This window comes from Abramis brama (genome assembly GCF_963993115.1).
Source record: "Abramis brama genome assembly, chromosome: 16".
NCBI classification, from domain to species: domain Eukaryota; kingdom Metazoa; phylum Chordata; class Actinopteri; order Cypriniformes; family Leuciscidae; genus Abramis; species Abramis brama.
In genome coordinates, this window is record NC_139978.1 from 9,512,467 (window position 1) to 9,539,006 (window position 26,540).

General features: G+C 36.8%; 1 protein-coding gene across 1 annotated transcript; it reads right to left on the reverse strand.

The window, feature by feature from the left end:
• Positions 1 to 3,468: 3,468 nt before the first annotated feature.
• kank3 (KN motif and ankyrin repeat domains 3) lies at positions 3,469 to 26,130 on the reverse strand. The gene is made up of 11 exons (XM_084087140.1): positions 25,913 to 26,130; positions 13,819 to 13,900; positions 12,109 to 13,740; positions 11,650 to 11,758; positions 11,162 to 11,386; positions 10,179 to 10,269; positions 9,846 to 10,065; positions 8,592 to 8,734; positions 7,086 to 7,286; positions 5,977 to 6,075; positions 3,469 to 5,527 (listed from the first exon to the last, which is right to left on the reverse strand). The coding sequence occupies exons 2-11, from the start codon at positions 13,853 to 13,855 to the stop codon at positions 5,483 to 5,485; spliced, it is 2,802 nt and encodes a 933-aa protein (XP_083943266.1). The 5' UTR covers positions 13,856 to 13,900; positions 25,913 to 26,130; the 3' UTR covers positions 3,469 to 5,482.
• Between the last annotated feature and the right edge of the window lie 410 nt (positions 26,131 to 26,540).

The following is a 26,540-nucleotide window of genomic DNA, read 5'->3' on the forward strand; positions in this document are numbered from 1 at the left end:
AAAAGGGTGGGGCTTGATTTTATTCTATCAGGAATTGGTTGGATCGTGAAAGGTGAGTCGTCACATTTATTTATATGGCGCTTTATACAATACAGAAAATAAGTGTTAATGTTTGTAAAATTCATGCAAAGCAGCTGTACAGAAGGTAATAGTGTCATTATTCAGCTCAGTTTTATTCAGTGTTTCAATTCAGTTCAATGACTGTCAGTGAAGTCTGTCTGGCTAGTGATGTCAACTGGGAAGGAATGTCACAGGTGGAGCAAGATATTATATTCTGACTTTATTTAGATGGTCAGTTCTTCTGTCCACCCAGTCCATTTATTAAAACTTAAGGGTTTGTTCACCCAAAAATTAACAAAATTTCATTAATTACTCACTCTCATGTCGTTCCAAACCTGTACGATTTTTGTTCATCTTCGAAACACAAATGAAGATATTTTAAATAAAACCTGAGATTTCTGTCCCTCCATTGACAGTCCATTCAACAACCAGTTTGACGCTTCAAAAAGTCAAGAGATTGTGAAACTAATCCATATGATTCAAGCAGTTTAGTAAAAAAAATTCTAAAGAGACTATTCATTTATATGATGAGCAGATTGAATTTAGGCTTTTATTCACATTTAAGATCAACGAGTATAATCTCAATTTATAGACTAAAAAAAAAATCTCAACCGTATGCGCTTGATGCACAAGGACAAACCTCATTGGTTCTCGCACGTCAAGCAAGCATGATTGAGATTCCGTTTAGCATAACTGATGTGTGCTTTGATGAATGTTTATATGTAATAAAAGCCTAAATTCAATCTGTTCATCATATAAAGCAATCATGTCGCTTCAGAAAATTTGGACTAAACCGTTCAATTCATATGGATTAGTTTTACGATTTCTATGAACTTTTTGAAGCATCAAAATGATTGTGTGGACTGTTAGTGGAGGGACAGAAATCTCTCAGATTTCTTTCAAATATCTAAATTTGTGTTCCGAAGATGAACGAAAGTCGTGTGGGTTTGGAATGACATGAGGGTGAGTAATTAATGCGACAATTTAGGTTGAACTAAACCTTTAACTGCAAAACTCGTTTGTTCTGTATTTTTTCATGTTTGTGATGTCACTGTTAATATTTCCTACCGCTATTATTTCCATGCAAAGAGGTTAACGTCTCGGGTTACTCACCATAACCATGGTTCCCTGAGAGTATGGAATGAGACATTGCGTCACTAGCTGACGCTTTGGGGAAACTCCTTTCATAGAAAATACTGAAGTCATTTTGAATCGCACTATTGCAACTGCAATAGCCAATGGCGCACTAAGAGCGAGGGGCGGAGTCAACCGCTATATAGCTCTGTGCCGAGCGCTATTGCCTCAGAATCTTTCTACAAGAGAGAGCATACATGCAAAGACACTGAGGAGATTTTACACGGCAACTTACGCAATGTCTTGTTCTCTACTCTCAGGGAACCAGGGTTACATAAAGTAACCCGAGACATATAAAATCCCCGCTGTTTAAAAATGGCACAGTCCCAAATCTAAAAAAAAAGTTGAAACTGGAAAGAGATAAACACATGCCTCGTTTAGCAGGTGTGGCATAAGCAGTTAGAAGAGTGCTGAGCGCTCCTTTGGTTGGTCACCGGACCTAGTGGAGATACTCAACCAGTCAGTTCATAATCAGCCAAGACGGCACAGGGTTGAAGCCACGGCGTTAGACCAGTGCAATGCAATGAGAGGAGAATATGCAACAATAACACATTGGTGCATTCATAACACACGATCAGCTCAGACGAGAAGATCACTGACTGAACACAGCCCATAAATGCATAATACATAAGCACAACACGGGTAAAAATGACAATGTCCCGCACTTTGGGAGGCAGGCAGCCAACAGCTGGAGCCTCGTGAAAATACCAATGCAGAACACTGCAGGTTGTGCAATTCAATATATTTGTTAATAATTTAGGACATATATAGAAAGCCAGCACATCGCGGGACCGAGCAATGATAAGCCAGTCATCGAGATAATTTGAAATGCGCATCCAAGTTTCAAGGGGGAAAGCGCTGCATTCACACACTTCGTGAACATGCATGGGGCCCGGAGCCAGCACAAATGGCAGGAGTTTGAACTCTCAGAAAGCGACCTAATGAGGAGCTCTTTGGATGGGAAAGTAAGTGTACTTTAGGTCACGTGTCGTGCTTGTCCGGGAGCTCAATGGGCCCGCCACACATGCGGCACATCTCATCTTCTCGCCGGATCGCAGGAGGGGATCGCTGCTTCTGCGTCGTCTACTTGGGTCCACAGCAAAGTAGGCTTCAAAGTGAAGGAGAAAGATTCTGCGGCATTGGCTATTGCAATTGCAATAGCACGGTTCAGTCAGGCTTCAGTATTTATGGTGAAGGGAGCTTCCCCAAAGCGTCAGATAGTGACGCAATGTCGCGAGACCTACCTTGAAAGGGAACTGATCATAACAGAGCTTATTTACATATAGAGTCCTAAAGTTACAGGAGGCAACGAGTTTCAGTCAAGAGGGTGGAAAACGGTCATACAATAAATTGGGGAGGAACTTCAGGAGGAAATGTGTATGACCTCTTGAAGATTTGTTTGTTCTTGAAACATGGCTGTGCTGCCTTTTATTTGCATCCACTGTGGATCTGAATGCATTTTAGCAATGTGAATGAACTTGTTTCCATGGGGAAACAAAAGGAATGAATAGCTGGTATGATTCACAGCTTTCAAAGTGTCTTACTGCAGGTTTTTTTTTTTTTTTACAGGATTTGTATTCATTGAACTTTTATGGTAGATTTTAAGATGTTAATCAATCTTTACATTTTAATTATGTTTAAGTTGGTCGTGCTTTATTTCGATAGTCCCATTTAGACATTCTACTAACTATAACTTTGCAACCAAATACGTCAACTAACTTATCACATGTCAACTAACTCTCAGAGTTAGACTGTTATTTTAGGGTTAGTAGAATAATTTGACATATACTTGTACTTGTCTGTTGTGGGACCATCAAAATAGTGTTAGCCGATATAAATCAGACAGTCTACTAGTACTTTAATTACTGTTAGTTGTCGTGTACTAAGTAGAATGTCTAAAGTTGATTATTGAAATATTGTTACCTTTAGATTTAGTGCTGCCCAACACTTTAGCAGTCCTCTACAGTCCAGTTTAGATGGCTACTATTGAGAAATGTATTGTGCTCATGGTTGTGAACATCTTCAACTGTAAGGTGGAAGACTAACCTGTGTCTTGCCAGAGGATTTAGACTGGAGTGTGAAAGAAACACACACAGGCAGCATTGTACATTTAGCTTACTGCACAAATTTCCACTAAAAGTTGTTCTCGTATTAAAACACCATTTTTGTCTTCTAACAGATTTCTGTGCATATTTGTCATGAACCTACATCTTTAAAGAAGTAGACTGAAGCTACACACATGTAGTCAAGACAAGACCCACTAAGCCCCAGATCTCTTAGTCCAAGAAAAAGTTCATTTTAATTGAGTTGAAATGGAGAAAAGGCATACATTTCAAAGACAGAGCCACGCTGTACAGTGGCTAAGCAGCCGTTCAGAACCATGCAATTCTTGAAAATTATCTGTAATGAAGATACCGTGCAGATTAGTGGTTGAGGTAATGATCAACTTCAGTACGGTAGAAATAGATTGTGGTCCAGCCTGAGACCATGAGTTAAGGCCCAGATTCAAGGCCACATTTAGGTGCAAAATAAAAACTCCTAACTATGCCAAAAGGACACAGCATTCTTTGGTTCTGATCAACTATTCTTCAAGCCTATAAAGCAACAGAACCTATTATTACCATTATTTTGACCAGCTGGCCATACAAATGCAAATGGGTTCACCTATTGACGGCAAATGTTCTGTAATGATATTCTTTTTATTTAGGTTTCTCATGTTTTAATATGATCCAAGCTTTGATATATAGGTCAATGTGATGTTTTATATAACCAAAATTCACTATTTTAGTGTAGGTGCATTCTCTTAATAAGTAACTGGCATTAAATAACTTTCCTTTAATTGTACATTTAAAAAATGCTAACTTAAATAGCAAAAGCTGCATAGCATGATACAATCACTTAAACAAAGCATTGATACCATATAAAATAGACAATAAACAAAAATACAGACAGACCTAAAATGATACAAACCATACTTAAGTATGGTAAAAAAAAATAGTACAATTGAATACATCAAAATATGTTTAAATGAGCAACTAAAGGATGTTTGCCTGCTTACAGTGTTGCTGCAGCATCTTTGGGCAACATTAAAGATTGTCTGTAATTGAAATCTACAGTAAACATTCTAGTTTAGTTTAAGAATTTTACAGGTATTTAACTCAACACCTGGTTTCTTAATTTGTGTAAAGTGCTGAGTTCAGTTATCAGTGTATTGACGTTAGTGAACCAAGCAAACTCTGACGGACAGCAAAAAATTATAAATGGAAAAGAATTCTTACGTAAGTGTCCTAACAGAGTAACCACAGATTAGTTAATCACATTAACTATACGTTCTACTAACATTTCACAACACACAAAGTATCACGATTTTAAGGTTAACATCTGAAAAGTGCTATTTTTCTTTCAAATGTCACTTGTTTTGATTCGTCTAAATATGTTTTGGAGCTATTCCTGACTGATATCATTTCTTCAGTTTTTATGTTCAGTTCTGTTTAACCCTTCTGTGATTGGTCCATATATCTTTTTTAAAAGCCAGACAATGTCCTTTTAGTTCAAGCAACAGATCACAAGGGGGGTGAAATACCACCATCAAATCCAGACATGACAGACTATGTATGTAATGGCTGACTCTGAGATTTATCCAGTTAGATTGGAGGATAAAAATAAATGTAGAACTGTGGTAGAAAACAAGGGTGGAGTCCATGTAGGTGTTTTCTGCTGCCCTTTTTCAAAAAGCATGTAATTACAGCGGTCACAGGTTGCCTGCATTATGAAGCCACAATGCGTGAGATTAATGGTTATTGAGGGGTTGAGTTTCTCAAATGTGGGATGAAGGATTCACCCTAATCTGCTGCAATACTTCGTCCTCATATCTGAACAATAGGACACGTTATTATGTTATTATGATTTGCACATGAGTATTTCTGAGCAGAATGTCAAATGTTCAGTTCATGAACTATGTAATCACAATAACATTACAGCTAAGCTGTGATCATCCCAAATACCTTATTTGCTTATTTAAACACGATATCACGGTAGAACAATACATTTACTATAGTAAATACACCTGTTGAAGATTAAAAGTAAGTCAAATTCTTGATCTTACCTACATTAATGTTTACATAATATTTTACATAGTAATGTTGCGGTATAGAGCATTAAACATGTGGATAAAAAAGTATTCAGTGAATAAATATAAACTTGTAACATAGACATTATTAATCTTCTAGTAAAGCTGGTTAATCTTATTTTTATATCCTTTTTGTACTTAATGTGTCCATACAGTATGTCACTCTGAGGGCCATGTTTTTCTAGGACTGGCTTTAGGTGATGCCTAAACAAAGAACAAACACAAAAGTTATGTTAGTTACCACAATGCACCACAATGGTAACATTCCTATTTCTCACCAGAATTATACAATTTGAATTATTACATTTTAAATGAATGTACTAATTGTTCATTCATTTTGTGCACTATTTACAGCTCCTTTTAATCTGATGTCAATTAGGTTGCATGGACTGTTGGGTAATGTTAACCAGTAATCAAACAACTATTTAGGCATTGCTTCAACAAACTCCCATTCACATCTGGCTCCATTTTGGTGTGTAGCATTCATGACCCAATCAATCCCAAACTGCTCAAATCAAGTCTCGCCCTACATTTTACTGAATTAATATCTTTATTTTACTTACATCACTTTAACAAGTTTTGTAAAGTGACCATTAAAAGTAATTAAACTGCTTGCTCTACTTAACATAAATGGTCAGTGGGAGAGGACTTACTTCCGCCTGCGTTTTAGAGTAGTTCATGTGGGCATACAGTAGAACTGCAATGTCATTGTGGGATGCCTCCAGGGCAATGGAGAGAGCATTACTGCCATCCTAAAGGAAAGAAGCCAAAGGGCATACATTTAACCATAATGCATTCTTGGGTTGAATGCATTAACACTGGATACCAGGTCCCACAACATTGAGGGTGTGACTTATTCTGTGACATCATTTTCTGGAAAACATACAGTACAATATCCTACTCTAATGGAACAAGCGACTGCACTGGATTTCAAACATACAAATTACTCTGGGCCCCACATACTGTATATGGCCAACAAGAAATGACTTTAGAACAATAAAATCAAAATCTTAAAATACACCATCTATCTGCTTCTTATGGAAGCTTGTTTCCGCCACAGAATAAAAAATGACAAAAAGTAATTTTTGCAAAGAAAAGTAAAGACTTTTTATCTCACAATTGTGTGATATAAAGTCACAATTGCGAGTTAAAATGTCAGAATTGTGTGATATAAAGTCGCAATTGCATGTTATAAAGGTCAGATTTGTAAGATATAAACTCACAATTGTGAAAATTTTTATTAAATTTTTTACTATGAGGCATAAACAAGCTTCTATAGCATTCAATTATAATATTGAAAATAAAAATGATTATTATTAAGTCTTGTTGGTTCAATCAAGTAAGACAAGCTCAAGGTGGCTTTATAATAAGAATATAACACTGAAACATTAGTCATAAGGAGAGAAAAAAAATCATGGATAAAATTTCTGTCTCTTTATTTGTCACAATAGAATTGGAAGGTCAAGCTGAGCTCATTGCATTGTGGAATATTTCAAATGTAGTAGGTCATCCATGCATTCACGTCAGAAATAGTGTGTTCACCTTCATTTGAATGTTAGTGTGGCCAACAATTTAATTAATTATCCCAGACAGCAACATAGCGTCGGCCCAGATGCGGCCCACATCTTGTACACGTGGATTCCACGCGGCCCGGATCTGGGCCGACACTATGTTGTTGTATGGGATGGCTTTATTTTAGGATACAGTATTATGCCGAAAGTGTGTCATCATGGTTGTATGAAGGTATTTGTGGGGTACTCACATTGTCCACAACCGAAATGTCACACCCCGGCTGCTCCAGCAGCAAGGAGACAATCTCAGCTCGACCGTGTTCGCTTGCACACATCAGAGCAGTGGAGCCCTCGTCATCTTGGATGTTCACGTTTGCACCACAATCAAGCAGGGCTCGCACCATCTCCTGCCGCCCATGACTCACGGCCAGCATCAAAGCCGTCTGTCCTGCCTAACCACAGACAGGACGAGAGATAGGAGCGTTTAACTAAAGGGTCTTTTGTCTGGCAATCAATGCATCCCTTTCATTAACTTACACTCTAAAAATGCAGTAATCTGTTTTTATTTTTTTTTAAATGTGCACAAAAACATAGTAGCCCCTAAAGATTATTTAGACAATTAAGCCAGACTGAATGTAATATCCGAATTTCATTGCGTTACATGCAAAATATCAAACCAAGTGGCAAATGTTGCAAATCTGCAAATGTTCTCAGAACTTAGCTTTTCTAAGCCATTTTGCCTGTGATTAACTTTCTTTAAAATGAATTCCACTTGTTTTTTTGTTTTTTTTTATCTAATGAAATGACAATGACCTCCATACATTTTTAAGTGTATAAGACTTTGAGAGTCCAAACTTTTGGCTGATATCAAAAAATATTTTGAATGGCACACTACCGTTTGAAAGTTTGTGGTTGGTACGCTTTTTTAATGTTTTTGAAATAAGTCTCTTATGCTCATCAATGCTGCATTTGTTTGTTCAAACATATAGTAGTATTGTGAAATATAAAATATGTTTATATGTTTTAATATATTGTAAAATTATGTAATTTATTCCTGTCAAGGCAAAGCAGAATTTTTCAGTCTTCAATGATCCATTCAGAAATCATTCTATTATGCTGATTTGATGCTCAAAAAGCATTTCTTATTATTATCAATGCTGAAAACCTTTGTGCTGCTTTTATTTGTGTGGAAACATTGTTCTTTTTAGGATGCTTTGCAAAATGGAAAGTTCAGAAGTACTGTATTTACTGAAATAGAAACCTTTTGTAACATTATAAATGTCTTTACTGTCACTTTTGATCAATTTAATAAAAGTATTGATATCCTAAAAACAAAATCTTATTAACAGTTGTGTACATGTATTCCATACTGAATGGAGAGCATTCTGTTACCGTTTTATCTCCTTTATCAAATCTTTCCACCAAATGAGTTCAGAAATGTACAAAAATGAAAGACGGCCACTTCAAAAATAAAAGTTCCAAAAAGGGGTTTTCGCAGTGATGTTCTGGAACCATTTTAAGTTTACCAAATCTTTCAGTGAATAGTCCTTAAAAGAACATTTTGATATTCTGAATAACTTTTTTCCACTATAAACAACCTTTTGTGCAATGGAAAGCATCCATGGATGCTAGATTCTTCATGGAACAATAGATGGCAATAATAAACCTTCATTTTTAGGAACATGACTTGAAATGTCATTCTCAAATTAGCAGAGGATATAATCGCAGATGAATATCTAATTAACCGGGTGACTTACTTGGCTCGCCTTGGCATTGACGTTGCCCAGACGGAAGAGTTTCTGGACGACTGCCATGTCGTCCTCTTCCTTCACTGCTGAAAGGGCTGCCAGCATCACAGCTGTATATCCGGCTTTATTCTGCTGATCAACATTGCACATGCCTGCACATGAACACACACAAAGCTGAATATGCATTGCCTGAAGTTGCCTGTATTGTAACAATGTCCCAAACATTGGACAACTCAGAACAGCTCAATACCAGATAGTGTATAAAGATGCTAAAAGATTATGTGTATTTCAGTCAGATGCATTTACTTTATTACTGTGCCTCAGATGCTATCAATTGAAACTGCGCCTGTAAAGGTGTGAACCAAAAAGCCCATTCAGACGTATGGCCCATAGAAACCGATATACCATATAGGTGAATCAATTGACCTATCCCGCCAGATGGCCCATACAGTACGTCCAAATGGCCCATTGAATTAGAATATCTAATGGATGTATTGCAGGATCTCCTGTGGAAGGTCCTAACAGCATTGTATCTATTGTTTAGCAGGTATAAAGTTCAATTCCACAGACAGAACTTTGGGTTAAGATTCTTCAAAGGCCAACATGCTAACATTGTTGCTGAAGAACTATGTGACACTACTACCTTCAATAAATTCTTCTCCCCATAAGAACTCAAGCTTACTTATTTTGTGTATAAGAGAAATCGAACATACTTTTCCTAGCATTAAGCTAAGTAATGACCCGTTCGCACGAAGAATGATAATTATAAAATAACTATAACGATAACTATAATAGCGTCCACACGAGCGGACGACATTGTTCTGTTTATTCTAAGCGCACATTGCAGTTTTGTCGTCTGAGGCTTTAAATGCTTGAGCTCTTTAAAGCAGGATGGATTATGATTGGCTGTCAATGTTTTTATCATTCATCAGCTGAAAAAATCGTTCTGAAAGTGTTTCCAATAAAATTGTTTCTATGTGCCATTAGTGTTGCAGTTGCAACGTGAACTCTGCTATTCTCTTATATTTAGAACGATTTTTTGAACTATGTCTTTATAATTATCATTATAGTTATCGTCCTTGGCACGAACGGGCCTTTATTCAACTGCGCTAGCTGTATATTTTAAGGACACCAAAAGTTGATGAATTCTCAAACTTACATTCATTTACTACATTACTTCCTTTGCAAAAGAATGAATTCAGGAACACTATTAAGTACTGGTTGTTATACTCTCATGTTGTGCTGAAAAAAAATTCTATTAACCTGTGTCAAGCAGCAGGTCCACAACAGTGAAGTTGGAATGGGAGACGCTGTAGTGTAAAGCAGTGTTGCCGTTGCCGTCGGTCATGTTGACTATGTGTTCCAGAAGGATGGGGGAGACCTCTGAGAAAGCCATCAGGTAATTTGACACACGTAATGGCTGGACCATCTTTGCACTGGATACTCGGAACCACTCCAGCTGAACGGTATGAGTGCTGGACAACTGTGGAAGTAAACAAAGTTTTACTCAAAGTCAAGTTTTACTGGAATTAATTGATTAATTTGGAATAATAACCACAATGTGAATAAAATGTAATATGTGTAATTTGTTCCTACCACTTCTTTACTCTTCACTGTTTTGGCTCCATCATTAAGATGGTTCTTCACAATTAGACAAGCCTCACGCATTTTGGCACTTAGTTCAAACCTGTAAGATAATGTCCATTTAGTGTTGTATATGTATATGTCTATACATAGAGCGTTTCTCGGAAATTGCTTACTGCACATTTAAGGCAAACTACTTTTGTATTGATATTTTTTGGTATTGTCAAGTCAAGTCAAGTCATCTTCATTTATATAGCGCTTTTAACAATGTAGATTGTTCCAAAGCGGCTTTACAGACATACAAGGATAGGGTTAGGGTTAGGGTTAGAGTAACAGAGATTGTTTTGGCTTTATAGCAGTTCTTGAATAAAGTTATTTTCCAGCTAAAGTTGATTTGATTGATTCACTTCCGTCGCAACGATCATTAGTTATTAACTTAGGGGCCGCTAACACGACACCGTTTTAACAGGAAACTCTACACAGACTTTAAATGCGGAACCTGTGAGAACACTGATGGCGTGCACATGCGTATTACGAGTTCAGTCTATTGGTATGCGCGTTTGAATATATGTGCGCAGGTTTGTAATTCCCTACAAACCAAACCTTAAAAAACTACTTGTCTGGCCTTAACATTATTTGAATGAATTATTGAATGAAATATATTTCTCCCAACTTCATCCACCATTTTTTCCACTGAATTCAACATAAAACATTCTGAGATTGCTTTTTTTCAGGACACATTTGATGCTCATTATTTTTTTTTAAATTGCCAATAGGCTTTAATTATTTTATAGCACTGAACGATGATTAAAAAAAAATCTGTAGTAAAAGATGAGTCTATAATATTTTTGGAACCTAATTTTTTTGCTTAAAATAAATTTTTAGGAGTAAGCTAGCAAAGAGATTAATTTAAAGCCGAGACATGTGGACTAAAAGACAAAACTGTTTTGTCATATGTGACATTTCTGTCATCACAAAAATCTACATGCACTTACTTTTCCTTCACTTCGTCTGCCTGATCCTTTAAATCTTCAGTCCCAGCTGGCATGTTTTCATCACTATCAGTTTCATCCACATTTATATTCATCTCTTCTTCAGATGTATCCTCTAGAGCTGCCTCTTCTTCCACGCTGCTGTCTGAACATACACCAGCCTCACTTCCATCAGAGGAACTCTCTTCATCCTCTTCTTCATCCTCTTCACTAGAGGTCGACTCATACCTGCAAGAATTTAGGTGGAGAAATTCAGTATAGTATCATCAAAATGGAAGAGCCAAGTTGGAAGCCAATGATATACAATACATTTGTTACTTGAAGAATTATTTATTATAATAAAAAATGTAATTGTCTTTTATCATATTACTATTGTTGCCATTTTATAAAAGCAATTCGCCGTGAGAAGCAGTCGGTGACATTGATGTTATTATAGTAAAGGCACTTTGTACCATGCCTAACAATATTTAACTATTTAAAAATCTGCTCACCCTCCATTTAGAATTCCAACAAACTTCAAGCTCTTTTTGCCACCAGTGGAAGCTGCACCAGCACCACTCCCATCCTTCCTCTTCATGATAGATTTCAGAGGGCCTGCAACTTTATTGCAAAGAAATCACTCTTGAAGGGGTTTTCCAGATATATTTAAATCATCATGAAACAGCATTCTCAATACTTTTGAGATAAAGGATATTACACAAGTAATAAATGTATGGTTGGATTTGATTTTATCCATTCTAAATTGACTGGATTGTGCCGTAACTTGTTGTGATTGTGATTGTGTGATGATGATTACATGAATGCTAACAGGCTTTAAATTATTGCTGCATTTATTACATTTATATCTTAACAAGGCAATTTTTTTCTTTGGAATAACTGCATAGAATGAACAAGAACATGTTTTAAGAAAGTAAAAAATTCTGTTGACATTTAAAAATAACAATGCTTACTCTCTGCAGAAGTTGTCTGTTCTTCACTGTCTTGTGCATCAGTGACGTAGAGACTTTCCCACTGGATACCAATGCTTACTAACTCCACAGTTTTTTCCTTTGAAGATTCCACAGGATCTGTTTGAATGCTTTGGTCATTTTTTAAAATGTACTCCGGGTCAGTCACATCTGGAAACAACACTCCAACTGAACAAACTTCAGCAGGACATGTTTGCATTTGGGCATTGACTGCCTCTGGTTTTGCTACTGTCTCTTTGTCCAACATAATCTTAGACGTCCTCACAATTTCCTGAGCCCTTAAAGTTTCAAGATCTTGGCTGGTCTGAGTTAATTGTGTCTCAAGAACCTGGATTGACTCTTGTTGAAATTTGATAGTGTGTTGCAGGGTATCAATTTCTCGTTCTGTCTCACTTTTTAGCCCTAAAAATGACTCTGTTACCCAGACTGCCACATCTTCTGTATCCACTCCAGTCTGAATTCCCTCATCATGCATGACCGTAGCCTCAGTCGCAATAGCTGCATGACAAACATCAATAGTAGTTTCGACAGCAGCATCCTTGAGTGCTTGACGATTGAAGAATACCACAGTCTCAAGAGGAATGTCACTACCTACTGCTATGGATATTTTTTCTACAGGAGAGGTGGTTTGCTTTTTATCTTGTTCATCACTTTTGCTTTCTGGCCTTTTATTCCAAAGTGATGGTGATGGTAGGGGTCCTGGTTGAAAGGCTTCCACTACTGCATCAGTGGAGACTTGTAATTTGAGCGTTGCATCAAGTTCTTCTGTTTTCTTTCGAAGTTCCAGAGCCAATCTTTCCTTTTCTGCACGGAGCATGGCAACTTCTCTTTCCAGAGCTGGTACTCCTTTCACTTTCTCTTCCATCTCTCTCAGCTGCCTGAGGGCTGTGGCCATCTGTTCCCGCACTGTCTGAAGCTGCCCAGGAGGCAAAGTTCCTGAGTTGGAGGCTGGAGTGCTCCTTCCAGATGTCTGAGGACTTGCTCTGGTCCAGATCCCAGAAAGGGGTGTCTGCACAACAGGGGATATCTGCAGCAAGTGAGCATCTGAAGCAAGCTGAGAAGAAGCTACAGAGAAGTCCCTATTAGATCCACTGACTTTGGAACTCACTTTGGAAAGGTCGGACAAATTAGAGCCTAAACCATTTGAAAACTGACTCTGCTCCTGTTGCAGACGAAGGCTAGTTTCGAGAAGTGTTCTCTCTACCCTAGGGTTGCGTGGTGGAGGTGGTGGTGGCACTTTGGACCAAGTAGGTTGACTGGGACTGACCACTGGTAATGGAGAAAGTGGTTGTGATTTACTAGGTGATGCAATTGTGCTCTGGAGAAAAGGTTGGTTAGTCTGGCCATTTTCACTGGTTGTTGAGGAAAGGGACTCAGTGGAGGTCCAGCCACTGGTCCGACCCCCAATACCCAAATTCCGCTGGTGCCCACGGTCACCCCGAGATCCCCTCCGAGGGTTCACATTAGCTCTACGAATGCTGTGTCCACTCTCGATTTCTTCAACATACTTGAGAAAATCAAGGTCCAGCTGGAATCCATAGGGTGTCTGTACAGAATAGGAGCCACCTTGATCTGTTTCTTCCTCAGTAGAGCAATGAAAAGGGGCACTCAAATCTGCAACGCAAACATAGCAGATGCTTAGTTAATCTTGAAACGGCACTATCTAACGAGAGCAGCAAACCATCTACTTACTTGGCAGTTTGGAGGTTATGTGCACTGATTGGGTCATTTTAGGGAGCCTTCTGTTGCCCCTCCAGAAGACAAATCAGCACACCTGCAAGCAAAAGACAATATTTCAGTGCCATAGAAACATCAGACTAATGAAAAAATAGTTTGGGAGCTGCAGAGCTGGTGACCTTCAACTGAACCTAAAAGCATCTCTAGACTGTTTGATTCTATAACATGTTTTTGATCTATATGTGTTCACTATCAAGGTTTTAAGGGTTGAGCCAATGGAAGGTCCTAGATTGTAATAATTGACATGTTGCATTGCATGTTTATTCAGTCACAGCAATGATGGATAAGCCAAAATGACAGTTTCTAGCTGAAACATGCTCAGGTCTTACATAAATGAAATAGCTGTTTTTAGACACATAGTCCTGAGGTTTTTGTGATCATCTGAATATTGTGGTTAGCTCCAGCAAACTTAATGGGTAATTTCAAAACAAGATTTGGCTGACAATAAATACAGCTTATAACAAGTAAATTGTGTGCCTTACTGCATACCGTGATCTTTTTATTTTTGTAGTAGCCTATAATGGGTTATGCGTTATTGTTAAATGCTTAGATTGTAGTATTGCACACTTGTAGTATTGTAGCATTATTAATTTTTCTGACTGATAAATTGCTTGTCTTTTCTTAATTTCTTATTTTTTTACAAATACATCTGCAAAATAAATAAATGTGTAATTTTGCTACTTTAAACTCTTTAAACTGTACTATAATAATTGATCAAGTTTGACCAATTTTGAGCACTCTTGACTACGATTGTAAATATCATTAAAGCTGCAAGCAGCGATGAAAAGGGCCCTCGCACCCCTGCCACCGCCACCCGGCGCCTTTAGTAAAGGCCTTAAGATTACACTCACCAAATTTGAAGAGGATCAGATCAAAACTGTAGGAGGAGTTTGTGAAAGTACAACATCAGGCAATGGCAAAAACTGCACAAAATCTGAGAGGAAGTTAAAAATAGCTGACTTCCTGTTGTGTTTAGGGCTGCGCTCCAAGAGACTTTTTTGTAGGTATTGGGTCATTACATGTATGTACCAAATTTCATACCTGTACGTGAAACCTAGAGCCGGGGCAAAATGTGGGGGCAATAATTTACCGAATTTGCCCCCCCCCCCAATTTTGAAAACCATATCACATGTAAATTTTCACCACTTCTGAAGCGTGTCCAAAGTTTCATAAGTTTTCGAGCATGTTAAGGCCCTCTAAAAAGCGATTCACTTTGGAGAAGAAGAAGAAGAAGAAGAAGAAGAATAAACTGAGCAAAAACAATAGGGTCCTCTCACCATCGGTGCTCGGGCCCTAATTATACAACCCCCTATATAAAGCCAAATATATTAAATAAAAAAAATAAAAAAATTCTGCTGTTCAGTGCATCTACAGAATTAGAATAAAATATTATTGAGAGGGAATACAGGGGTTTTCTTTGGGCATGGTACCATGGTAATACTACAATTTATATTATTAGCATGACACTTTTAGTGAAATATTGACATAGTGCTCATCATAGTATGTCACCCTTTTAGTTTAAAGGTGCAGTAAGCGATTTCTGAGAAACGCTGTTGATATTTGAAATCACCAAAACAAACACACCCCTACTCAAAAGGATCACACGTCTATCTTGTATGGTTTTCCTGATGCTAAATCCAGAATATCCTTTCTGATGGTGTACATCCACACTTTAGATTTTCTTATCCCAGACAATGTTAAACATTTAAATCCTTGCCGCCAAGATGCTCCTCTGTCGGTCACGGATTGAAAGTGAAACTTAAATCTGTCACGGGGTGTTTGGATTTATTCACGCACGTTAAAAAATATTTATTAAAAGCTTCTTTCTTTGCACATTTTTACAGCATTATCATAATAGGCTGAATATTAACGTATTGACAGAAAACCGGTAGTTCTATGTGAAATCAGACATTGAGCGCCCTCATATAGCCAAAGTGGCATGATCCTCGTTTCATAACACCTCTGCGAAGATTCGACCGTGAGATCGGTAGTCGAATCAGGCTCCTCCAATCGAAGCATCGAATCTTCGACTATTTGGGGTCACCCCTACTATCTTGACAGCTTTGCTCCTAAATGTACGACCACGCTATGCAGCACAGGCACCTCCTTCCTCATGAGTGTATACACCCCTTACTGCTGATTCGCTAAAACCGTGTTTTGGTGCTCGGTCAGATCCACTTTCAACAGTGTTTCTCAGAAACCGCTTACTGCACCTTTAATGACAGCAACACTTAAGCTGAGCTGACATGAACAAAACCCGATGATCATATTTTCCAGCATGATTTAAGAATGATAAACAGCATTTTGCATCTAAATGAAGGAAATATATGACCTATTGTACAAAGAAGTTCACTGTTCATTGTCTTAAATTTGCTTATTGATCAGTGACCTTAGAGCAGAATTTTAAATATTTTCATTGTGGTCCTGACAGTAATTATTCCCATGCTTCCAATAAACTGTATCATTATATCATCATGGCACCACTACATTCATTTTATATGATTTCAATACACCTCACATATTATTAATAACACATATTATGCACATCCTTTAGCATGCTAAATTCCAATACCAACGGACAGAGCAGGCCATGGAAATATAGTTAAAACACACACACACACACACACACACACACACACACACACACACACACACACACACACACACACACACACACACACACCCTGTCAGAGGAGGGGAAGCATGTTACACATAACTGTTTTCACAGAGCCCCAGGCACATTCCACCAGACACTTCCTATTTCACACAGTGCTAATATGACCAGGCTCGGACATGTCATTCAAGCACAAAGACTCCACAAAGGCAGCAAACGGCTTGAATGCAGGATATAATGAGCAGAAAAAAAACAAAACAAAAAAACAGAAGCACTACACTGGTTTAAGTGGTGCTGGCAAAGGCTGTGTCTAATTAAAAGCATACTGCGTACCGTTTGATCACATTTAACAGGCCAACGCTGTTTTTTCCACTGACTGAGCAAAGTAACGGTACCATGTGGAGACTGAACCCGAATGCTTCAATATGTTTTGCATTGGACAAACTGACTGTTATCTGGCACAATGCAGCATGTTGTGCATGCAGCTGACCAGGTTTCCAGTCCCTGCAACTACTACAGTCTAGCCTGTCAACTCAAAGCGTGTTCTCTTGATTTGCAGCTTGCAGGACTTCCCCGTCCCTCCAGCTGTGAGCTGAGAGGTATCACTGTGTTTGCCTGCTGGTAACAGCCTAATTACAAGGCAAGAGGGGAAAAACACATTCCTGTCTAACTCCAGCGCCTCTTAACCAGCATGCTACAAACATGCCAGGCTCACAAAAACAAAAGCAGTATCCACCATTTGACAAAGAACTGAACATTTACACTACAAGATGAAAGTTTGGACACACCTACCCTTTTTTTGTCATTATGTTTTTCCACATTTTGGGGGGGAAAAATCCACATCACAACTACAAAATAACACAAATGGAAGTATGGAAATTATGTATTGACTAATTTTAGCTTCCCCAAAGTTGCCATCCTCAGATTCCAACTCGGGACACTAGGATCCAAATTCATGAGGTAATTCCTGGGAAGCATTCTGAACATTATAAAAGAAGTTTCCACGTATGCTGGACACTTGTTTATATTCGTCCACTACACTATTTTAAGTGGGAAATCTTTCGATTTTTAAGAAGACGAGAAGCATAAGTTCATTCGAGTTCAAACGTTTGACTGTTACTGCATGTCATCTATTTCAGTGCTTGTCAAGTCAAATCAGAAGAAATCTGTGTTCTAACCCTGTAACTTTCATTCTTTCACTTAGTTCTGGTCCATAAAAAAAAAAAGAGCTTTGTGAATAACATTCAACACTTTGAACATGGGAACAGTGACTTCTCAGAGCAGGCAAATAACTGGAACAAATCTTTCACTGTGGCGTTGTCTGAATGGGAGTCATGTTTTGAAAGTGACCTCATAGCACTCCCTCCCGTTTTCCTGCAGAGGAAGCAGGAGGTCTCTATTCCCATTATATGTTATGTGAACTCTGCAGGCTGGGTAAGGTCATCTTACTTATAACAGGGCAATTTTTATGAGTGGGCAGTCCCATAAAAATCATTGACAGACCCTTCTGACGCCAGCCTTAAAGCACTGTCAGGAAACTGTGTCCAATCACATGACTTTAAGGAATAATACACCAAACAATTGTCATCATTTATGCACATTCATGTTGTTTGAAACTCATGTGACTTCCTTCAATAGAACACAAAATAAGATATTTAGCAGAATGCCCAGGCTTCTCCTTTCCGTATAATGGAATCATATAGTTACCAGAAGTTTTCAAGCCCCAAAAAAGAAACAGTAAGCACCATAAATGTAGTCTATACAACTTGTGCACTATATTTCATATATTCTGAAGCAATATGATGGGAATCGATAGATGGGAATAGTTAGAAATACAGGCCATTATATATTTCAGTAAATAACTTAAATTTTGTTGTTTATTGGCTCTCAACCTCATTGGTTCTTGCGCGTCACACGCTCACATTTGAGCTTCCGTCTTTACCACATTTGATGTGCTCTATGTGTGTTAACCATTGTTTAGATGTGAATTAAATCTGTTCATCATATAAAGCAATCATATATCTTCACAAGGCTTGGATTAATCTGGTTTTTTGGTTGTGTGGACTTTCAATGGAGGAACAGAAACTTCTCTTAATTTGAGTTTTGAAGATGAATTAAAGTAAATGATGACACAATTTTCATTTTGTGTGAACTAAGAAATATTGGAATATAGAGCACATTTATATGGAAACATGATTCTTTTATGGCATTTGTCATTTCGGAGCTCTGTAATTACCTTGTTTTATGTAAAAGCATTCTGCTAAATATCTCTTTTTCTGTTCAACATGAAAATAATTCATCTTTGGAATTCTTTTATAGTACTTCATAGTGCCCTTTGTCTTCATGACTTTAGAGTCTTCATTTTTGGGTGAACTATTCTTTTAAGCTACAGAAAGACTGTGCATTGCATTGTTGTTTTACCAGTGTCCCAGCCTGCGCAGCAACACAGCTGCTCTTTCCTGAAGGGAAGTGGGCCTGATAAGACATCAGGGTCTCCTGGAAAAGCAGCTATTGTCTTTCAGGACAGTGAGTGCTAGACATTTGATCAATATAGCAAAAGCTGTTTCCTCAAGGACCAGGCTAGGAAAAATAAATAAGGAAATGAAGCCAGTGCAAATGCTCTAAAAACGACATCCCTAGTGAAATTAGCTCATTTTTCAGGATACAAAAGCTAATGTTTAAAGTTGTAGATGCTCCAGGATATAAGATTTTATTTTAAAGACCAAAACATGTTATTCAATGAACATCAATCACATTTCTCATGCACATGTGCATGTCTAACAAACTTCACTCAACGTGAATTGGCTTTGAAGATGGCTGAATCCTTCTAATCTCATATCAGTTCACATCTATGAAAAAAATAATTGATTAAATGATAATAGGGTTACATTTTTACTAGTCTCAGCGTCAGACGGCACACCCAAAGTCTGTTAACTGAACATCTGACTCATATTGCACACAAAAAAAGCACACAAAGAAATGGTTAGTTAAAAAACTGCCAGTTCAAAACGGATTAGCTTCGAGGGGTCAAGGCGTGCCGTTTACAATTTAGAAATGTCGTTTTAACAAAAATTTGCAAGTTGTTGCTACATTTAGATTTATGCATTTGGCAGACATCCAAAGTACACATTTTACATTCTTATCAGTTCTTGCTTTTCCTGGGAATCGAACCCATGACCTTGAATTTGCAAGCGCCAACACTCTACCGTTTGAGCTACAGGAAAGCTGACAATAAACACTTTTGAAAAAGAGCTAATCGCTAGATTTGCCAGTTTGAGATTCGTGGCATCAAATATTTAAAAAAGATTCAATTTCGTTTGAAGCACTTACTAGTAACTAATCACATATTCATGAGAAGAACTGTATTTTTAGGTTTAGTTAATTTTTTGTAAAATAGAGTGGTGCAGGTATGACGTCAGAACCCGGAAGACTACTGTAATTCGTCGCTGTGGGATCCTATAGGATTTTATAATGGGGGTTGTCGATTTATGTGTAAAATAAAGCCTGTGGTAAACATAACTTGACTATACTTTGACGTTTAATTTTTGAAAATGTATGTTTTTAATAAGTAACTAGATAAGACAGCTTGGTCAGTGAGTGTGTGCATTGTACATTGTAGAACAAAACATCAAAGTATCATCAAGTTATGTTTACCACAGGCTTTATTTTACTCATAAACTGAAAAACCCCATTATAAAACTCCATAGGAAAATCAGCAAACCAGCGGTGCTGCGGGTGAATTAGACTTCCGGGTTCTGAAGTCATACCTGCACCACTCTTTTTAAAAAGCATGTTATGCCACACACAGAATTATAAAACAAAACTGCATTTATTTTTATATAAAATGAAACAGCATGCCAACACACAGAGCATGCAGCACACTAGACGTGTATCAACAGAATCACACGTATCAGGACACATTCAGTGACATCATAATAAAGCTGAACAAATCTGGCAAAACATGAGAGTGCTCTTGCAAGATCAATAAGTACATGTAGAATACATGTTTTAATGACTGCACAACAAGGTTTATGCTATATATTAATGCTATCTTTTCCAACAAGAGAGTGATCACCAAGAACATTATGCAATTGTTTTACTGGCTAGTATGGCTTGAAAAAAAACTATAAAATACTGACTGATGGAACAATCTCTCAACATGGTTGCACCATTTTACACACTTACATAGAAAAAAAAAACTATTTTTTAGTTTTTTGGTGTAAAATTTTAGTAAAACACTACTTAGTGCATCTTTAAAAAAGCCTGATAGAGGCCAGTTGCTGTGACACAGTTTGGTCAATAACAGCAACATCCTTCCATTGTTTCTAAAAGCTGCTTCAGAAAATGGACTCTTCCTGTGAAATAAAAAGCTAATTTACAGAAGTAAAAACAGATTCTCAAGGCCAGTAACAGACACTAGTGGAGTCATTATTTAGTGGTGCTTTCTTCAGCAAGCATCACTGCTATTGCTGCACATACTCAAACATCGGGTTATGTAAATTTCCCACACTGTTTGTGCAAAAAATAGGGCTGCACGATATTGAAGAAAAATGCGATATCCGATAACTCATTTAATAATGCGATATTCGATATGTGATATGATAATGCTTAAATGTGTGTCTTTAAGCATGACCATGCTTAAAGTGTGTAAAATAAACAAAAAACATATTTCAAATGTATTTAAAATGATATAACCAACATACATTTTTTCATTCTTTTTGTCAGAAGAAAGCATCCCTACAACTTGTGTTTTACAGTGTTTTACTGTAGCATAAGTAAGAGTCATTTTAACATCAGTGTAACCAGGGGGTTTAGGGTTTCAGGTAAGCCTACATTAGGATTATTTAACAGCAGAAACTGAATAATCAAATGTAAAAATAAAACGCTGCTTAGTCTTCACTGTATGTATTAAACATACACTGATTCTTATTAAAGCAACAAAAGTTATTCAGTCAAGAGCAGTGAGTGTCTCATGTCTTTTGTTCATGACCCCAGTTATTGCAAGCCTTTGCGATATGCATATCGCAATATGTACATGTACATATGTTCAATAGCTAAAAACATGAATAATACCTCAAATTATGCAGCTTGTTTAGTGTGCTATTACTTTTAAGAGGTCACTTTTGAAGGAGGGACCCCAGACACCAGAATGTCATGGATACTTGAGGTTGGGCACTTTTGACAAGCAACCAACAACCACTCAAAACAGCTTAGCAAGCATAGTATGTGTCAGTATTCATGATGACAAATCTATATGCAAAGTTGTAATCTAGCTCACCTCTGCATATAATGAACAGAATGTTCAGTTCATTATATCTAGCACTTTATGTGTGTTTATTCTGGGGTATTCTTGGCCTTGACAAGCAGAAGGTTGATCTTACATGAGTCTATTTCCAACTTCCACCTTCCAAATTCAGGGTAGGTAGCTCTCCCATAACAGTACATGACAGTATGTTTCTTCTACTTCATAGATCATTTGAAGTGTCAAGTAGTGCAAGAGAGAAAGTTTGATAGTCGCTAGGGGTGTAACAGTACAGTACAGGTCAAAAGTTTGGAAACATTACTATTTTTAATGTTTTTGAAAGAAGTTTCTTCTGCTCATCAAGCCTGCATTTATTTGATCAAAAATACAGAAAAAAAACAGTAATATTGTGAAATATTATTACAACTTAAAATAATAGTTTTCTATTTGAATATACTTTAAAAAATAATTTATTCCTGTGATGCAAAGCTGAATTTTCAGCATCATTACTCCAGTCTTCAGTGTCGTGACATCCAGTCTATCACATGATCCTTTAGAAATCATTCTAATATTCTGATTTATTATGAGTGTTGGAAACAGTTCTGCTGCCTAATATATTTGATGACTAAAAGGTTAAAAAGAACTGCATTTATTCAAAATAAAAAAATATATTTTCTAATAATATAAATCTTCTTTACTATCACTTTTTATCAATTTAACACATCCTTGCTGAATAAAAGTATTGATTTATTTCAAAAAAAGAAAGAAAAAAAATTACTGACCAGTAGTGTATATTGTTGTTACAAAAGATTTCTATTTTTAAAAAATTTGCTTCTTATTTTTATTTTTTTACTTTTTATTCATCAAAGTATCCTAAAAAAGTATCACAGGTTATGAGCAGAACTGTTTCCAACTTTGATAATGAATCATCATATTAGAATGATTTCTAAAGGATCATGTGATAGACTGGAGTAATGATCCTGAAAATTCAGTTTTGCATCACAGAAATAAATGATAATTTAAAGTATAATAAATTGAAAACCAATTATTTTAAATTGTAATAATATATCACAATATTACATTTTTTTCTGTATTTTTGATCAAATAAATGCAGGCTTGATGAGCAGAAGAAACTTCTTTCAAAAACATTAAAAATAGTAATGTTTCCAAACTTTTGGCCTGTACTGTACACAAAAGTCACAGTTCGGTACCTCGGTTTTGGGGTCACGGTTCAATACAAGTTCGGTACAATATGAAGAATGGTCACACTTAAATTTAGTGTCCAACTCTCACTATTAACTAACTATTAACTATGACTCTTGTCTCAATAAACCCATAATTATTGCTTATTAGTAAGTAAGTTTAGGTATAGGATTAAGGGATGTACAATAAGGTCATGCAGAATAAGGTATTAATATGTGCTTTATAAGTACTAATAAACAGCCAATATCCTAGTAATATCCATGCTAATGAGCAACTAGATAATAGTGAGTGTGCGAGCCTTTCAAAGTATCCTCTTTTGTCTGTGAGATGCATTCGACGAGTGCACACTGTCTAGGGGACTTGTTTTCAAGCGCTCAAGTCATTCGCACATGCGCTGTTATTCTTCTGCTCTTTTTCCTGTTGTGGCAGTTAGCAAACAGCATTGCATTACAGAGAGCGCCACCTTTTGGATTGGAGTGTGGATCGCCAGTAACTGTGACTGACTGTATTATTCATCTGACTGCATGCACCGAATCATGGCGTCCTTACCGTGACGGTTCGGGACGAATGCTTGTACCGTTACACCACTAATAGTCACACATGAGCTTGTTGAATCAACAAAGACCAGACAAGGAACATTTTAAATTTTCTGCCTGCATTTCTGCCATTTTGCTAACTTCATGCCAGACATAACAACTGAATTGATGTCCCCATCCCTTCAAACACACACACACGCACACACCTCATGTCTGCCAACTCGATGTCACTAAACCCTAGATCACTAAATTCAATAATAATAACTATGTTAACTGTAAAAAAATGGCTGATTTGAAAGGCTCATACTGCCACAAGTTTTCTATACATCCAATTGTATTTTCACACTGGCTACAAAATGGTTCCTTTATGGAATCACTTTCATGTCACCTTTATTTTTTTAGGAATTAACACAGTAATTATTGTTGTGTTAAACATTCAGATAACTTCATGTGGAGACTAAATAATACCCTTCACTGACTTTCATTGAACTCCATTGTATAATTTAACTTTACTGTCTTCTCTGCATTTCTCCTCTTTCCCAGCTTCCCTCCTCGTCTGGCTGTCTAATTAACCTGGCATTTTATATTACGAATATTGTTGGCTATTTGACAAACTGCTTTTTATTCCTCTTTTGTAAGTCGCTTTAGATACATCTGTTAAATACATAAATATAAATGAACTGTCACAGAACAGATAAGTCAAAGACCACTTTAAAATGTTCTATGCTGATGTCTATAAACATACAGATAAAGGCACTAACTTTGTGATGTGCTAATTGGTTTAACTTTTTCAGACAGAGCTCTGTCTCCCAGGCTGGTACAATGTTCGGTATTATCCACACATACCGACAAATAATGTGATTTAGAGGAAGAGAAAGTCTCTAGAACATGCTGCTGTGAACACTGCAGTCTCTATTCGCCTGTAAACAACTTATACAAATTCGGATGAACAAAGAACTATTGTCAGGAAAGTGAGTCAAATCATGTCCCACTATTTAACTATATTAGATTAAGGATGAGATTGTATTAGACCACATTTAATAGTGAATCAGTGCAAAGCAGCAAAAGCCAGCCTTACTTATGGGGCACACAACAATCAGTTTTTACAATTATGATAGGAAAGCACAATATATATGTCAGCATTGTTCTGAATGTAATTCTTTACATGTATTCCACTTAATATGTAAAAGGAGAAGGGCAAGTGGAGGGGCGACCCAGACAGAGGAATGGCCCATAAATAGAATCATGAGACCTGAAGCATGTGATTCTTTAGTGTTTTGGAGGCAAGTTTAATTTTCAAGCTACAGAACTTTTTTGAGACAACAACATTAAACTCTATTGTTAATAGTAGTTTTGTCTGCAGAGAACATAGGTTATGCAACGCCATAATTCTTCATTTTGAACTGTTTTCTCCCTTTGTTCATATAGCATTCATTATTAATAATATTTATTTATTCATTGCGTTCCATACCATGGATGGTACAAAACAGTTAAAACACATATCACCTTTTTTTCTTTTTTGTATTGTCATACATAATTTTTTTGCAATCCTGTCACCATAATTTAGGACATGTTTGAATGCAAATTAAAACCCTGATTTCTGTGACATTATTTTTCTTACAACAAACATTAAATAATCATAAACATAATAAATAAATCAGGTTAAATGTTTTAATAAAAGAAAAATGCTTCAGAATATAAGGGTTTGAGATGTAACCCTTCACTAGTTTAATCACTCAATAGCTTGTTTGGCACCAAATTGTTGTCTGATAAACCTATAATCTTCCCATTCATTTAATAAATTTGCAAACACAATAACTTTGCAAACAGGGTTAAATGGTTGAGCTTCATGAACACTCGTTTATGTACAAAAACTAAATTAATTTTAGCTTATATAGGCCTAAGATCTAATAGTTATTTTTCCCCCATGCAAAGACTAAAGGTTTGTGCTTCAATCAATCAATAAATAAACAAATTAATCAATCAATCAATAAAGAAATTGGACATTCATTTGTACCATAGGCTAGGCTACTGTTGAAGCAATAAAACAGGCTGCACTATACACATATTGACACTAACATACAATTCTTTATCTTGACTTTAATTAATCTAAAAGCCTTGTCTCAGTTTAAACTTTAGTTATGTTATTCTGCGAATATATGAAAATGCTATTGGTGTTAAAATATAAACATGCCAGAACAAAAAAAAAAAAAAAAAAAAAAAAGTCAAAAAGGCATAAAGTCCCGTATAGCCTATCTCTCATGTAGGCTATTGCGATACAACGTATTAAATACCAAATTATAGCAGTGACAGCCAAGCTTTATCATTGTTCAATCCATGTTAAACCAAAACCTTTAACTATCATCAAAGTAAGAACAATCTGGTTATAGAAGAAACAGCGCTCTCCACACTGATAGTCTGCAGACTTTTCGGAAGTCAAGAAAATGTTCTTACCCTTTGGGTGAAGTTTGCTATTTTGTTTTTTTTTGCGCTATAACAATCCGGATATGTGCTGATTAATTTTCAGCCGTCAGACGAGCAGTAGTTAGCGTTCATTCCGAGTTCGTGAATTATTAACGGTGTGTGGCGGGATCCAGTTGAAATAGTGTGTTTTACTGTATCGCTCGCGCTCATGGGCGGCGCTCGTGGCTTCTGCTGGCATCGCTTTGAATGGGTGGTCCTGATTTCTTCCCACCCATGTAATGTAACTACGTCGTAATCTTCATGTTCAAGAGCTCTACATTTAGACCGATCTGAGTCAGGCACACATATTGAATATCGCAGACTGGAATTCCCCAAGAAACCCAATTATTGAATGCAAGGGGCCCAAATTCTCACACAGACAGGCAGATGTGCTCTTATGTGTAAAGTATGTTTAGTAAATGTATGTGCATAAAAATAGCTTTTTAAAAGTTGATATATAGACTAGGCCTGAACACAATAAAAGCCTAATATGTAAAATTATTGGATACATTAGGCCTATATACGTATTATGCAGGGTTTGGCCATAATATGTTTATGTAATATGGCATTGTTCCATGTAGCCTATAACAATAGCAGCAGATCTAATATGGAATGTATG